Below are 13,473 nucleotides of genomic sequence, written 5' to 3' on the forward strand. Positions count from 1 at the left end.
AAACTCAGGCGCCCATGAGACCGTCCTGAGGACCTATACGGGTCTGAGGGCACAGCCAGGACCCCCTGCTCGGCATCTCTGGGGTGGGGCCTGAGCCCTGCTGTTTTTTAACATCCCTAGGTAGTCCAGGGAGCCTCCCGGAGCCACGCGGCTTGGTGCGCAGGCGGCTTCTGAGGGTGCGGCTTGCCTACCCCGGGATGCTCGGAGGAGGGTCTCCCTGGCCCCTCTTCGGGTGGCCGTGTGATGCCCACTGTCTGGGACCCAAGCCCCAGCGCAGACAGCGCGGCGCGGGCTGCGCCTCCGAGGAAGCTTCGCTGCTATATATGGTGAACGGAGCCCCGGTGCCGGGCGCGGGCGTGACCTAATCTGCAGACAATCTCTCCCCGTCTGGGGCCCGATTTAGGGAGGGCCCACGCCCGCCCGGAGGAGTGTCCCCTCCGGGGCACGGGGCCTTGAAGAGGCGAACCCACGGACTCGGGGAAGGCCAAGGTGACCCAGACGCGGGGGTGGAGAGGCAGGCTGGGGCCCCCGTCCCCCGGCTCAAGCCCCCCCTGGAAACGCCCGGCCGCCTGGCTCCCCCCCCCCCCCCCCCCCCCCCCCCCGCACCCAGGCTCTGGGTCAACAATGAAACCCGAGTCTCTCTCGCTTTTAAAAATCCTTTTAATACAGCACGGAAAGGCTATAGTTCTCTAGGCAAGCCGTCTACAGATTCTCCAGGAATAAGGCACACAGCGGAATGCCATCCCGGGGGTGGCTCTCCGGAGAGGCCCGGAGTCTCCTCCACAGACCCTCCGAGCCGGGCCCACGGGTTCTGTTTGTCTTTTTAGCTGGACACACACGTATTAACAGATACAGACACGGGACAGGGTCAGCCCCCGGGAGGGGAGGAGGGGCCAGTGAGGCTGGCGCGAGAGAGAGGAGCGCTCTCCCCACCTCCGCTGCAGCCCAGGGCCCCCGCGTTGGGGGCGGGAGTGCCCCCCCAGCTTGAGGGTTAGTCGTGGCGCTGGGCTACAATGTAGTGATGTTGGGTTAAATATTCGTCTAGAGTAGATTCAAGTCTATTAGAGGTTGGGGGACAGGAGCAGGGGTTCTGGTTGGCAAGTCCAAGTTCAAAGAGAACGGGGCCCTGAAGCCCGGCTCAGAGCGCAAAGCTCCAAAGAGGGGCGCGGACACGTCTGCCCTCTGTTTCCTCTCCCCACCTCGAGCCCTGCTGACTGGGGGACCCTTGGACCAGGCCAGAGGGGCCTGAAATGGGCAGACCAGCGAGGGGCTGCTCAGGCAAAGGCCCACTCTTCCTCTGGCCCCCTCCCTGCCCCCCTCCCAAATCCATCACTGTAATAACAAGGTAATAAGAAGGTGCGAGAGAATGGATTACAATGCTGTGTTTGTTATCCTCCCCCAACGAGGCACAAAGGGCTCTCACCAGTCCCCCTCTCACTAACATATCTAAAAATAGGCTCCCTTAAAAAAGGCAATACTTTCCAAAATACACATATGTATAAATACATGGCAGGAACATATTAATAAGTCTAAGCACTTGAATAATACGCTGGCTACTTAATACTGATATTTTCATCCAAGGAAAACAACACGGAAGAACAATAATATGGCTTAAAAAATTGCAAGGATTTTTTTTTTTCCTCATCAGAATTATGTACCAACTTCATATAATATTCTATGTAGACAATATTTCCTTCTTAATGTAGTTCAGTTGCATACTTTTTACAGAACAAAGCATAGTACAAAACAAACCAAAAAAAGCCAACAACAGGGAAAAAAAAAAGTTCTCACCATAAATATTTTCTTGCGGCTAAACCCAGAGGTTTGCAAAAAATACTTCCCGAAATCTTTGTTTGATATTCCACTGCCCTCCGGCAGGCTCTGAAGTTTTGAAAATGCCTCTCTTTTTGTTTTTGTTTTTTATTCCAAAAATCGAGCAATTATATTTTTTTCTTTTTTAAAAAAAGGCCTTCAAATATATACAGACAAAAATCACTGTGAAGAATTGTCGGGACAAGCTAACAAATTCAGTGTTGTGAGAAAAAGAAAATGGATAACCATGCAGAAATTTTAACATCTATGAAATTTCTTTTCAAAATACACACATAGTATTGCTTTTGTTTTTTTTAAAAAAAAGGAATTCTGTGTCAAGTATAACTCAAAATAAATACAAATTCACAAGTAGAACTATTGAATACTTCATATGGGGTAAACACTTATCTCCCAGCTAGATCGCCAGATCTACTAACTGCAAGCGATTGTCCCTTTTCAATGCACTAAAACCACAAGCCTTCTTGTCCCCAGGGTTCCCAGGCCCTCTGAGCACTTAATTCTCACAGCACCTGGCCCGGACAGCAGTGGCTTTTGCTGACCACACAGAGCTCCCAAATTCAGGCCAAACAGTGCAAGGGGAAAGCGCAGAGGGGCTGCCTCGGGCCGCAGGGCCCAGCCCCACCGTGGCTGGCTCTGCACCGGTGGCAGGGGCAACGGCTGCCAGCTGGACGAGCCTGTGGAGCGGTCACTCTGGGGTGGAATCCCATCTCCCTCCGGCCCAGGACAGGCCCGGCCTCCGGCGGTCCCGAGCCTGGGCTCTGCAGGGCAGGCCCTCCCTGGCCTTGCAGCCCAGCTGGACGATTCCAGGCCAAGGGTCCGAGAGGGCTGGGGCAGAAAGCCTGGCCCTCGGGGTGGAGACAACGGCACTGGCCATCCCTGCAGACATTATCTGTACAGGTGCGGGCAGGTGACCAACTAACAGCCTCCCCCCGGGGACAGAGAGCCTGGGCCCCGTTCTGCTCCCCGAGGGGCTGGGGACACTGCAGGGGGCAGCTGGGGCGGGTTCCTAAGTGGCAGTGCCCGGATGGTGGTATGTTCACAGTATGTGGCTGAGTTTCCTGGCCCTGGTGGGTGGGAGGCAGGCAGCTGCAGGGCTCAGGCTGGAGCTAACACCCCTTTTTAAGTGCTCAGAGGGCACGGCCCCCAGAATTCTGTGCAGCACACACCTCCCTCAGGCTGCAAATACACTCGCTCCTTCTTTTCCGACTTGCTCCCTGGACCCCTGGTCTACACTTCACTGTCACTCCTCAGTTGTACAATACGTTTTCATTTGAACAAAGGCTCCCGGGCCCCGGGCGGGCATCCTTGAGCCGTGGTAAACACTGAATTTCAGGCCTGTTTCTTGGTCTGAGTTTTGTTTTCCATAGAGGCATAATGTGGGGGCAGAATCGAGTGACCCAGTCTTGCCAGCCAGTCCTCTCTCTCTCTCCCTGGAGAAGGGAAAGACGATATGGCACTAAAAACGGGGCTTCTCTTTTGGGGCGAGAGGAGCGGGCAATTCCGTAGGCAACCAGGACAGGCCCCTCCGCTCCCTTGGGAGGTAGGAAATCATCGTCCCCGTTTTACAGACGAGAGGCGCTGGGACCTGTGTCGAGACTGGCCCCGGCGTGAGGAAGGGGAGGCGCGGGTGCTGGGGCAGGGGGATGCTTCTTCATTGGTGCCGGGGTTGGGATTTGGGTCCCACCCTGGACAGGAGGCAGGGCTGGGGCCGCAGAGCGGGGAGGGGAGAGCTCGGCATCCCTCAGGCTGACTTCGTAAGTGGCCCGACACTGGTGGTGGCAGAGGACAGAATGCCAGCGAGGTTTCTCCCAAGGTCGCTGGTGAAACTCTCCAAATACAGCGCTGTGCTCCAGGGGACGGCACCAGCCAGCCCGGATCGCAGAGCACCAGAACTGAAACGGGCCTCTTTACTCCCTAGTAGTGTCCCTCACTTAACTAACGGGGAAACCGAGGCCCAGAGAGGGGAAGCTCCTGCCCAACGTGAACAGCACACCGGTGCCAGAGCCAGGACTTGAACCTAGGTCTCCCAGCTCCGAGGGCCGTATCCTTCCTGCCAGAGTGGCCTCGACACTGGGCCCTACAACCCCAATCAGGTGGAGACCCCAGCACGGGTGGGAGGGAACACGGAAGGGACGCGAATGGGTTCACAAAACCCAAGCAAGTGGGAAAAGTATTTGGTGGGGGGTAGTGGGAGGTGTCACCTGATGGGCCACGGGACACATCGAAACCCCCCTCAGACCACTGCCCGCGGTCGCTGACCTCAGCTTGCCTGCGTCCCCAGGGCCAGGGTGCAACGCCCGGGCCAGTGCCAGTGATGTCAGGAGGGGTCAGGGCCTGGGGAGAAAAGCGAGCAAGGGCAGAGATGCCCACTGCCCGGCAGCTGCTAGCACAGATGTTAGCACGCGATCGCCGAGTCGAACGGGACAGGAAGTCAGGGCTTTCCGCGAGTGGCTTTTCGCACAGGGCAAACCCGGCTCTGGGCGGGGGAGGCGGCCTGGCTGGTCTCGGGGAGACGGTCCCCGCAGGCTTTGGGATTCACAGTAAATTTAGTGCACTTGTGGCCAATACAAGGCTGCTCACCCCAAAGGGCGTCTCAGAACAGGAGAGCCTGCGGGGGCTTCTTGGGGGCCTGGGAGTCGACCTCTACTCACCTTTGTCCCCCTCCACAAAGACCCAGGCCCACCTTGTAAAGAGTCCCAGACACCCCGCTTCCGGGGCCTGGGGGGCAACTATGTCAGTAACACGATGAGACACAACCCCAGGGGCCCCTGCCCGGACCCCGAGGCCTGCGAGGACCCCGGCCCCGCCCTGGAGGACGCACAGCCACACGGCGGGGCCGGGGTGTGACGGGGGAGGCGGCGTCCTCTCTGGCCGGCGCGGGCGGCGGCGGGCGTGGCAGGCCTGGAGCGGTCACTGCACGCGGCGGCAGTAGTAGCCCAGGACCTTGCATTTCTCGCAGAGGTGCTGGGGGTGCTCCTTGCTCTGGTCGGACACGTCCAGGCCATCAGGCTTCTCCAGGGGTCTCTGCAGAGAGGGAGGAAGGAGGAGGGCCCAGAGGCGGGAGCGCAAGGGAGCGGCGGGAGTGAGACAGAGACAGAGGAAGACAGAGACGGGGAGTGAGCTGGAGACCCAAAAGACGCCCGAGAAGACGAGAGACGGAGAGGGACAGAGGCACAGGGAGGGCCCAGGACACAGAGGGCGGCCGCCCCGGGGGCTGTTGTGGCCAAGGCGCCTGGAGCCCTCCCAGCCCCTGCCCGGGTGCAGGTGTCGTCCCAAGTACAGACCCAACCCTGCCTTCCCCCAGGACTCGCACACAGAGCAGGCACCGCCCAAAGCTCACGAAAGCCTGGCAGAGAGGCAGGACGGGGTGCAAAGACGTTCTCCAGATAAGGAAACCGAGGCACACATCCAGGGAGACCAAGCCCATGTGTCCCGACTCTGGTGCTTCATGCTTCTTCCCGGGTCACTTGTCACCCCTCGGCCCTGCCCGAGCGGCCTCAGGATTCAAGGCCAGTTTAACCTGGACACAGGTCAGCACCCGGTGTCCTGACTTCTCCCAACCCCCAGGGCGTGGTGGCGTGCCTGCCCTGTTTGCTGAGTAGCTGGATGAAAGGAGCGTCACTGTTTTCTAATGGGGAAACCGAGGCACAGAGGAGCGAGGTCCTCTCCATGCCTTGGATCCTCAGTTTCTTCATTTGTAATCCAAACAGCACTACCCTTCCCTGGGAGGTCATGCAGTTAGTGGTAGGAGTCTAGCACCACGGGAGGGCCAAACCTCATGGAGCAAGGGTGGGTGTCAGAACGGCTGGCTCTGGTCTCTCAAGTCCTAGCACACCACCTGCTCACTGCACGACCTCAGGGGGCCTCGGTTTCCACATCTGGAAGGTGGGACTGTTCACAGCCTTTGCGGTACTGGCAGGGTTCAAGGAGGCCTCCAGATGCTTCGTACAGGGGCAGCATTGGCTCCTATGAGCACGCTGCTGTGAGACACAGCTTCCCTGCTCCCTCTCTCCCTCCCTTCCCAGCTCTCGAAAGCCAGCAAAGGATTGTTTCCTGGAAAATGTATTAGGCGCACCTCCTGAGGCAGGCGGTTTCTTGGCAGGCTCACAGAGACACTGCTTTCCCTCCAGCCCAGACCCCCTGCCTGCAGAGGGGGCCCTGCGGGGGACTTGGGGGGCCCCGAAGGAAGTTGGCCAGAGCCAGCTGGGAGCCACATGTCAAGGAGAGGGGGTGGGACCTGCAGGCTGGTATGGGGCAGGGGAGCCGCGGACGCCGGGATGGGCCTGAGGTCCGCCAGGGGAGGGCGAGGGGTGGGCGTGGCCCCCTGGCCCCCGCGACTGCTCAAGAACAGCACATGCGCTTTTCTGCCTAATTAGGCTGTGCCTGGCCCCGTGCTGACACTCAAGGGCAATTCGGAGAGTGGGAGAGTCAGAAAGTTCTGGAAGGCAACGGTGGGGGCGGAGGGCAGGCAGGGGCTCCGCTCATCTAGGGACCCCACTAAGGACCATAAAGACCATCCCTGTGCTTGATGGCCGAGAGCCACCCGGGGAGGACCTGGAAATGAGACGGGGGCCTCGGCTCAGCCCGCTCCGACAGAGCTGGGAAAGTCCCTGCACTCCATTCCGGCTGGGAGAGGGAAGAAAGATTCTGGGCTCTAGCCTCTACGAGCCGTGTGACCTCGGGCCAGCCCTGATCCCTCCGAGCCTCAGTTACCCCATCTGTGAAAGGGGGATGCTGATAGCACTTCCTTGTACGGCTGCTGCTCCGATTCAATGGAGACAGTGACTAGAGCACAGCACAGGGGAGGTGCCATTGATGACGACGACGACATTTAATGGGAGGCGGCCAGCTGTTAGAGGGACTTCCCAGTGGAGGACCTAAGCCTCCCCCTTCTACTGTCTGGACCTAAGACGGGCTTCCTCATCTCAAGCTGGAATCTGGGTCCCTGCAATCTGGCCCTGCCACACAGACCCTCTGCTCAGCTCCTTCTGCAGGACAGGGGGTCCTGACATCTCCCCGCCTCCAGGGCAAACCCAAACTGGTTGCCCCCCCCACTCCTCCCTCCAGTTGTCCAGGTGGGGCCAGAGAGACCAGAGCGAGCAGTTCCAAGGCCCACCCTTGCTCCTCTCGGCACGGGGATGGCCCACCGTGCGTTACACTCTGCAAAAGGCTTCCACTTGAGTCCCACCACCTGACCGCACTACCTCCCTGGGCGGGGCGTGTTATCATCTGCATTACAGATGGGGAAACCGAGGCGCCGAGCCACGGAGGGTCTTGCAGCAAGGAGGTGGCTGGCGTGTGGCTTCCTGCCGCCCTGGGGCCTGGGCCCACCCCAGGTCTCCCGGGCTCTGTCCCAGCTGCCCCAGCACCTCCTTTGTCACCACTTGCACCTCCTGTGCTGGGGATGGGGCCTCCCTCTGAACTACAGCTCTCTCCTCTGGGAATTCGCTGGCTCAGCAGCACCCCACCCTGCCTTCTGAGTCTTCACCCCAGGGGCTGACAGAGGTCCAGCAGGCCTTAGGGCCCCCCCTCGCTTATCCTGAGGACTACGATAGAACCCTCCTCTGCCGGCTGCCCTCTCCAATGTCTCCACGTGACATGGTGCCACCAGAGGCAGACAGAGCCTTGTGGGCAGTTAATAAATACCTACTGTCTTGCTCATAGGTTTCTTGTGTGTGTGTGTCATAGAAAGGGAGAGAGAGTTAAAGAAGCAAATGAGATGACTGTCTTCAAATATTTTATAACCATACAGAACTCTGCAAGACTTAGCACTTAGTGCTGAGTGACCTTTGGCAACTCACTTAACCTCTCTGTGTAAAATGGGGATCCTGAGAGTTCCTACTTGATACGGATGTTGTGAAGAGTAAATAAGTTAATATATGCAAAGCGATTAGAGCAGCTCCTGGCATACAGAGAGCACTCGAAGTGTTGGTCAGTATCAGTACTGTTATTATGAACATGATGATGATGATGATGTTGGGGTGCAAGGCATGCGGGGAGCAGGGAACCAGCTGAGCCCCGCAGAAACCCCTGCAGCGTCCTGGCCATGCTCCCCCTTCGGCTCATCGACGCCTTCTCCCGGGAGGTGGGCTGGGCCCCCTTCTCGGCTGTGACCCGTGAGTGCCCCCTCCCTCCGCGGGCCCCTGGCCGGCCGCTCAGTCCTGCCCCGCCGGGCCCAGCCGCTGGCAGGGGTGCCGGGGAGGCTGTCGAGACGACGCCCCTCGGTGGGGGAAGACGCTGAGCAGCTGGGACTGATCACCCGAGGTCCCTCCCCGCAGCGAGGCGAAGCCCAGGAGTGTTTTCCTCTCGCGGGGGCAGGGCTGGCGGGGAGGGGGGTGCGCAGCTGGAGTCTGGTGGGGAAACAGATGCGCCGGGGAGGGAGGAGCGGGAGGCGGAGGGTTCTCAGGAGATGGGTGCCAAGCAGGTCAGAGCTCAGGGTGCAGGGGAAACAAACCAGCCCCTCCCCAAGTGCCCCCCTCAGCTCTTCAAAGGCTCCTGACTGTGCGTGCTGGGGGGACGGGTGGGTCTCCCCTCCCAGCCTCCCAGCCCCTCCATCCCCGACTCTGTGAGCCCCGTGGGACTGGGTGGTGGGAGAGACCCAGCCCTGGTACCCCCTGCCAGCTGAGCGACCCTTTTCCTCTCTGTGCCTCAGTCTCCCCCTCTGTACACAGTAGGTGCTCAACAAACACTATGGACCACCTGGGACAGATAGGTGAGTGACAGAACCCTGTGCCTGGGAAGGTCCTCCCCGACTGGACCCCTGACCCTGAGCTTGGAGCTGGGGAAAGGGGTGGTCAGGGAGGCTGCGCCCGGCCGAGTGGGGCGGGACGGGGCCGCTGCGGCAGGTAAGGGCGTCCCCTGCAGGGGCTGCCGGTTCGAGCCGGGCACGCTTCTCGCCATGGTGGCAGGGGCCCTGCAGGAGATTAGGGCGGTGGAGGGAGGGGCGCGGACTAGAGCCTCGGGGCCCTCTTCTGCTGAGGGCACAGGAGAGCGAGTACCCTACCGGCTGCGCCCCACGCCAGCCCATGCTCAGGCAGCCCCATCCATCCACGCCCCCTTCCCCGACCTCCCTCCCCAGCCGCCGCGGCGACCCGCCCTCCCCACGCCCCTCTGCCCTCCCAACCCACTCCTTGGCCCCTCTGGGGCTCCCCGTCCCCCTCCGGCCCCCTCATTCTCTCTCTTCACAAAACTCAGCTTCTCTACTGACCCGGGGCAGAGCACGTACACCCCTGTGCCTCAGTTTCCACCTCTGTAAGAGGGGACTGGCTTTGTGGGTGACTGAGAGGAGGGAGAAGGGGCTTAGGACTCAGTCCCCATCCCTCCCCGCCTCTCCTCTCCGTGCTCCGGCACATGGCTGAGCACACAGCTCCAGCACGCCGCTCACAGCGGGCCCGCTGGGACCCAACCAAGGGCCTGACCTCAGCTCCCACCAGGCCAACATACTGCCCAGGCTCAACTCAGCAAGACACCACTTGCCCTGGCGGCCGGTTTCCCTTCCCATGAAATGGGAGTAACAGGGAGACACGCTTTGGGGAGAACGCACTGGCCAAGCGCACTCTGCGAACGGCACCAGAGGGTTAACCCAGCTCTGATGCCGGCCAGGATTTCTCACATCAGCTGCTTCCGCAGAGAATCCTGTGTCTTTAATTGAAGAGGAAGCTTCTGGAAGGACTGGCAGCCCCTGGAATTGTCTGTCTTCCGCAGTGGCTGCACAGACCTGGCTAGGGCATCTGGGAGATGAGAATTCAACCCAAAGGGTGAGGCTGCTGAGAGGGACTGCTGCCGTGGCGGGCAAGAGTTCTGGCCTGGGAGCCTTCCTGGGAACAGCCCTTCTCAGCCATGGCCAGGAGGGCTTCCGGGGCCGGGAGCCCGCATCTCCCTTAGGCTGCCCACCCCCCCGCCGTCTCCTGAAGCGCTGCGCAGGTCATGTGCCCCGTGCCCGCCCGCTGGGGGACACGGTCACCCAGCCTGTCTCGGCGCCCCTGGGCGTCCAGCTCTCCCTCAGAGGTGTGGCCAGGCCCCTCCACTAAGGAGGCCTGTGTCTGCTGGGCCACCAGGGCCACGCCTGTGGGTGACAGTGTGGGGGATCAGGGAAGCCCTTTGGGGAGCAGGGAAAGGGGGACCTTTTCCAGCAGGGAAGGGAGGGCAACACGAGGGTCACAAAATCACAAGGTTTGCAACTGCAAGAGCCAGTCCGTCAGGATGGTAAAGGCCAAATTCCGAGCACAGCCGGCACTCGATGGTTTGTTCAGAGTCTCAGTGCCCTCATTTTATAAATGGGGAGGTTGAGGCCCAGGTCACCCAGCCAGGGAGGTACAAAGCCAGACCCGCGGCCCATCTCCCTGTAGCGTACCAAGCCCCCTCATGCTGACGAGGCAGCCCCTGGCTCCTCAGAGGAGAGAGCCGCACCAGATGAAGTACCACCTGCATTTCCCACCACCTCTCACTGCCGCTTCTCTGACGTGCCTGTTTCTGGATGACTCAGTGTCCTCAGAGGAAGGGGTCTGTATGCCCAGAGCTCAGACACTGGGACCCAAGGGGCTTCCTCTAGTCACGAAAGGCGGTTGTTTGCTCACCTGACATTTTAAAAACAATGCCACTCGGTTGCTAACACTTGAAAATCAAGGTGTTTCACATTCAAATTGGGTTTTCTGGTGTCTCTCATAAAATCTCACCCCCACCACTCCCTATTGCCTCTCTCTCTTACATCTGGTTCCCTTTGCTCATTTGCTTTACTTGCCTGGCCCTGAGAGGCATTTGGCTGTGTGACCCGATCACCCCATGCAGGGACCCCTTCAAGTCTGCAGAGTGTTGCCAGGCTCAGCTTTCCAGCGTGAGGCCAGGGCCCTTACGTACAACCTCCTGGCACGGTTCCCATCTCAGGTCCCCGCTGTATGGGGGAAAGCTGTCTCTCTCTGGAATTCACACAACTAATCTGGCCCTGCTCTTCAGATGCTGTCTTTTAAATACTGTTTGTTGTTAGCAGCTTACTTCTAGAGGACGTCGAATCTGCTCCCTGCTTTAACACACAGAGGCCTAACAGCTACACGGAGCTTTACTTCCACAGACATTGGACTACAGTCCTCTTCATGGAAACACCACGGTGAGGTGGTGAATTGCAGCCCCTGGGATTCAGAGCCCGCCCTGAAGCCACACAGCTGGGAAGCGTGGCACGAGGGCTTGAAAGAGGCTTCCTGCTTGGTGCTGTCACCCCCCAATGTCCTGTAGATGGGGGCAGGTGGAGGAGATGCCCACCTTTCACGCCCTCCCCACTTGCAGTATCACCCACTCTCCATGGAGGCTTGTGCCCTCCCCCTCCCCTTCCCCTCCTCTCCCCCGCGTCCTTCCCCCCAGCTCCTGCCTTCTCTGCTGGTGACTCAGTGTGCATGCCCCCCACCTCCGTTCCCGCCTTGCCAGCAGCGACCTTTCTCTCCCGCCACCTCCCGTGGCCACACCCTGGACTTGGTCTTCAGAAACCCCCACCACACGCACCTCCTGCCCCCCACGCACGTCCCTCCCAGCCCGCGGGCTCACGCCTCCACCCGACCGCCTCCACCAGGGTCCCACTGGCTTCCCCGCCCTACCATCTAGCTGAGACCCTGGGATCCTGCATTATCATCACATTTTACAAGTATCCTCAACTCCCCCGCCCCGAAACACTCACGCTCGCTTTTGGCTGAGAGCCTTGTCTCTCATTTCACTGGAAGAACAGAAGACACTCCTCTTCCCTGCACCGTTAATCCCCTGAACCACCCCGACTCCTTCTCCCTTTTCCTTCCGTGCTGGTGGGCGGATAAGGCATCCCTCCTTTCTCTCTGTATCACCAGCCCTCTGCTTCCTTCTGGACCATTCTCATCAGCTGCAGTATGCTCTGGGCTCTCCCAGCTCTAACAAGCCCGACTCAATGCCACCTACCCATTCCAGCTCCTGCCCTGTTTCACCATTTCTCTACAGACCCTCCTGCGAAGTGGACAAGGAAGGCATTCCCTCTGCAGCCGGATCCAAACAAGCCTCTCTCCCCATTGCTTCACGGAAACTGCCCACAGCCAACAGGTGAGCCGTCAATCAGTGTCTCCCCTCCAGCCCCTACACCCGACCTGCCCGGGCCAGCTTTCGTGGTTCTCCAACTGTGACTCTACGTCAACAAGTTCTGCAGGCAAAAAAGATGCTCCCCTAAGGTGGGGGACCATCTCCTTACTGCCAGATCTCAAGGACACTACACTTGGCCTCTAGCACCATCCTCAACCCCCTTTTCAAACGCCTCCTCCCTGACTCCCAGGCCCCCAGGCTGTCCTTGTCCTCCAGCTGAGTGCCCAGGGCTGGCATTCTGCAACGCTTGGTCTGAGGCAGGCCTTCTCCGCTTCATCTATGTCCTTTCTCTAGGAAGTCCTATCCATTCCCCAAATACCGTATGGCTGATGACACCCAATTAAATAGCCATATTGACGTATCATACGAGCTTCAGCGTAACAGACCCAGCTGCCTTCTTGGCCTCTCTACTTGGGTTTTCATGAACATCTCAAATGCAACGTGTCCCTGAGAATTCTCGTTTTTACCTCCCACGCCCCTCCCGCCCCTCCCCAGCTCCACTGCCCACCTCAGCAACTACCACCTCCAGCCGCTCGTGCATAATTGTTCTCCGGGGTCCCTCACCTTCCACATCCAGCCCAGCAACACTGTCAGCTCCAGTTCAAGAGCCGCCTTCTTGGTTCAGGCCCCTGCTAGCTCGCCTGGGAGCCACGGCAATGGCTCTCCCACTGGTCTTCCACTTTAGATCTGCCCCTCCCCAGGCTAAACCCGACGTGCAGCTAGAGCAATTGTCTTCAAACGGAGCAGAAAGCCCCATTGCTCTGCGGCGCCTCCACTTGCCACCAAGACTATGCATGAAAGGCTAGTTTATATCAAGAGGGGGCTTAGATTCCACATAGATGCTGGATGCAATTCTGCTTTCAGTTGTAGGCACTCTTGGCTCCCTGGTGTGGTGGCTGACCTTCTTCACCTCCTTGTTGGCTGAGTGGGGTAAGTCCAGTAAACCAGAGCGTAGAAGTTGCAAGTCTTTTGAGGCTCAGGGCCTGACTATCACATGGTCAGTCCAGAGATTCAGGTCCCCTGGTATACACTAAACCCCAGCACCAACTACAGACCTGGTAAAAGTAACAGGGGAGGCTTGTGAACAGAGATCACATCTGAGTCCAGCTCCATCACACACGTGGAGTGGACACAACCGTTCTAAGGTCCACAGGATGAAGGGATAGAGTATGGATTAGAGTGGACTTACTGATATTTTATTCATGAACTATTGTGATTAATAATCGAAGAAAATGTGGCATTGGTGTGGAGAAAGTGGCCATGGTGGCTGCTGGGGGTAGGGAGTGGGAGGAAGAGATGTGATGTGGGGGCATTTTCGGGACTTGGAGGTGTCCTGGGTGGTGCTGCAGGGACAGTTACTGGACATTGTATGTCCTCCCATGGCCCACTGGGTGGACTAGGGAGAGTGTGGGCTATGGTGTGGACCATTGACCATGAGGTGCAGCGATGTTCAGAGATGTATTCACCAAATGCGATGAAGGTCTCATGATGATGGAGGAGGTTGTTGTTATGGGGGGAGGAGTGGGGTGGAGGATATATGGGGATCTCATA

The 13,473-nt window shown here is 59.0% G+C and overlaps 1 protein-coding gene across 2 annotated transcripts in view; it reads right to left on the reverse strand.

Annotated features, from left to right (window-relative positions):
• Window positions 1-642: 642 nt before the first annotated feature.
• Window positions 643-13,473, reverse strand: part of ZCCHC24 (zinc finger CCHC-type containing 24) — a 62,952-nt gene continuing 50,121 nt past the window's right edge. Inside the window, exon 4 of one of the 2 annotated variants that reach the window (XM_004484516.4) lies at window positions 643-4,857. In XM_004484516.4, the coding sequence (XP_004484573.1) occupies window positions 4,744-4,857 (114 nt within the window). In that variant the 3' untranslated portion in view covers window positions 643-4,743. The other variant, XM_058299312.2, reaches the window with a different exon arrangement.

The sequence above is a fragment of the Dasypus novemcinctus genome, chromosome 6, assembly GCF_030445035.2.
Source record: "Dasypus novemcinctus isolate mDasNov1 chromosome 6, mDasNov1.1.hap2, whole genome shotgun sequence".
Taxonomy (NCBI): domain Eukaryota; kingdom Metazoa; phylum Chordata; class Mammalia; order Cingulata; family Dasypodidae; genus Dasypus; species Dasypus novemcinctus.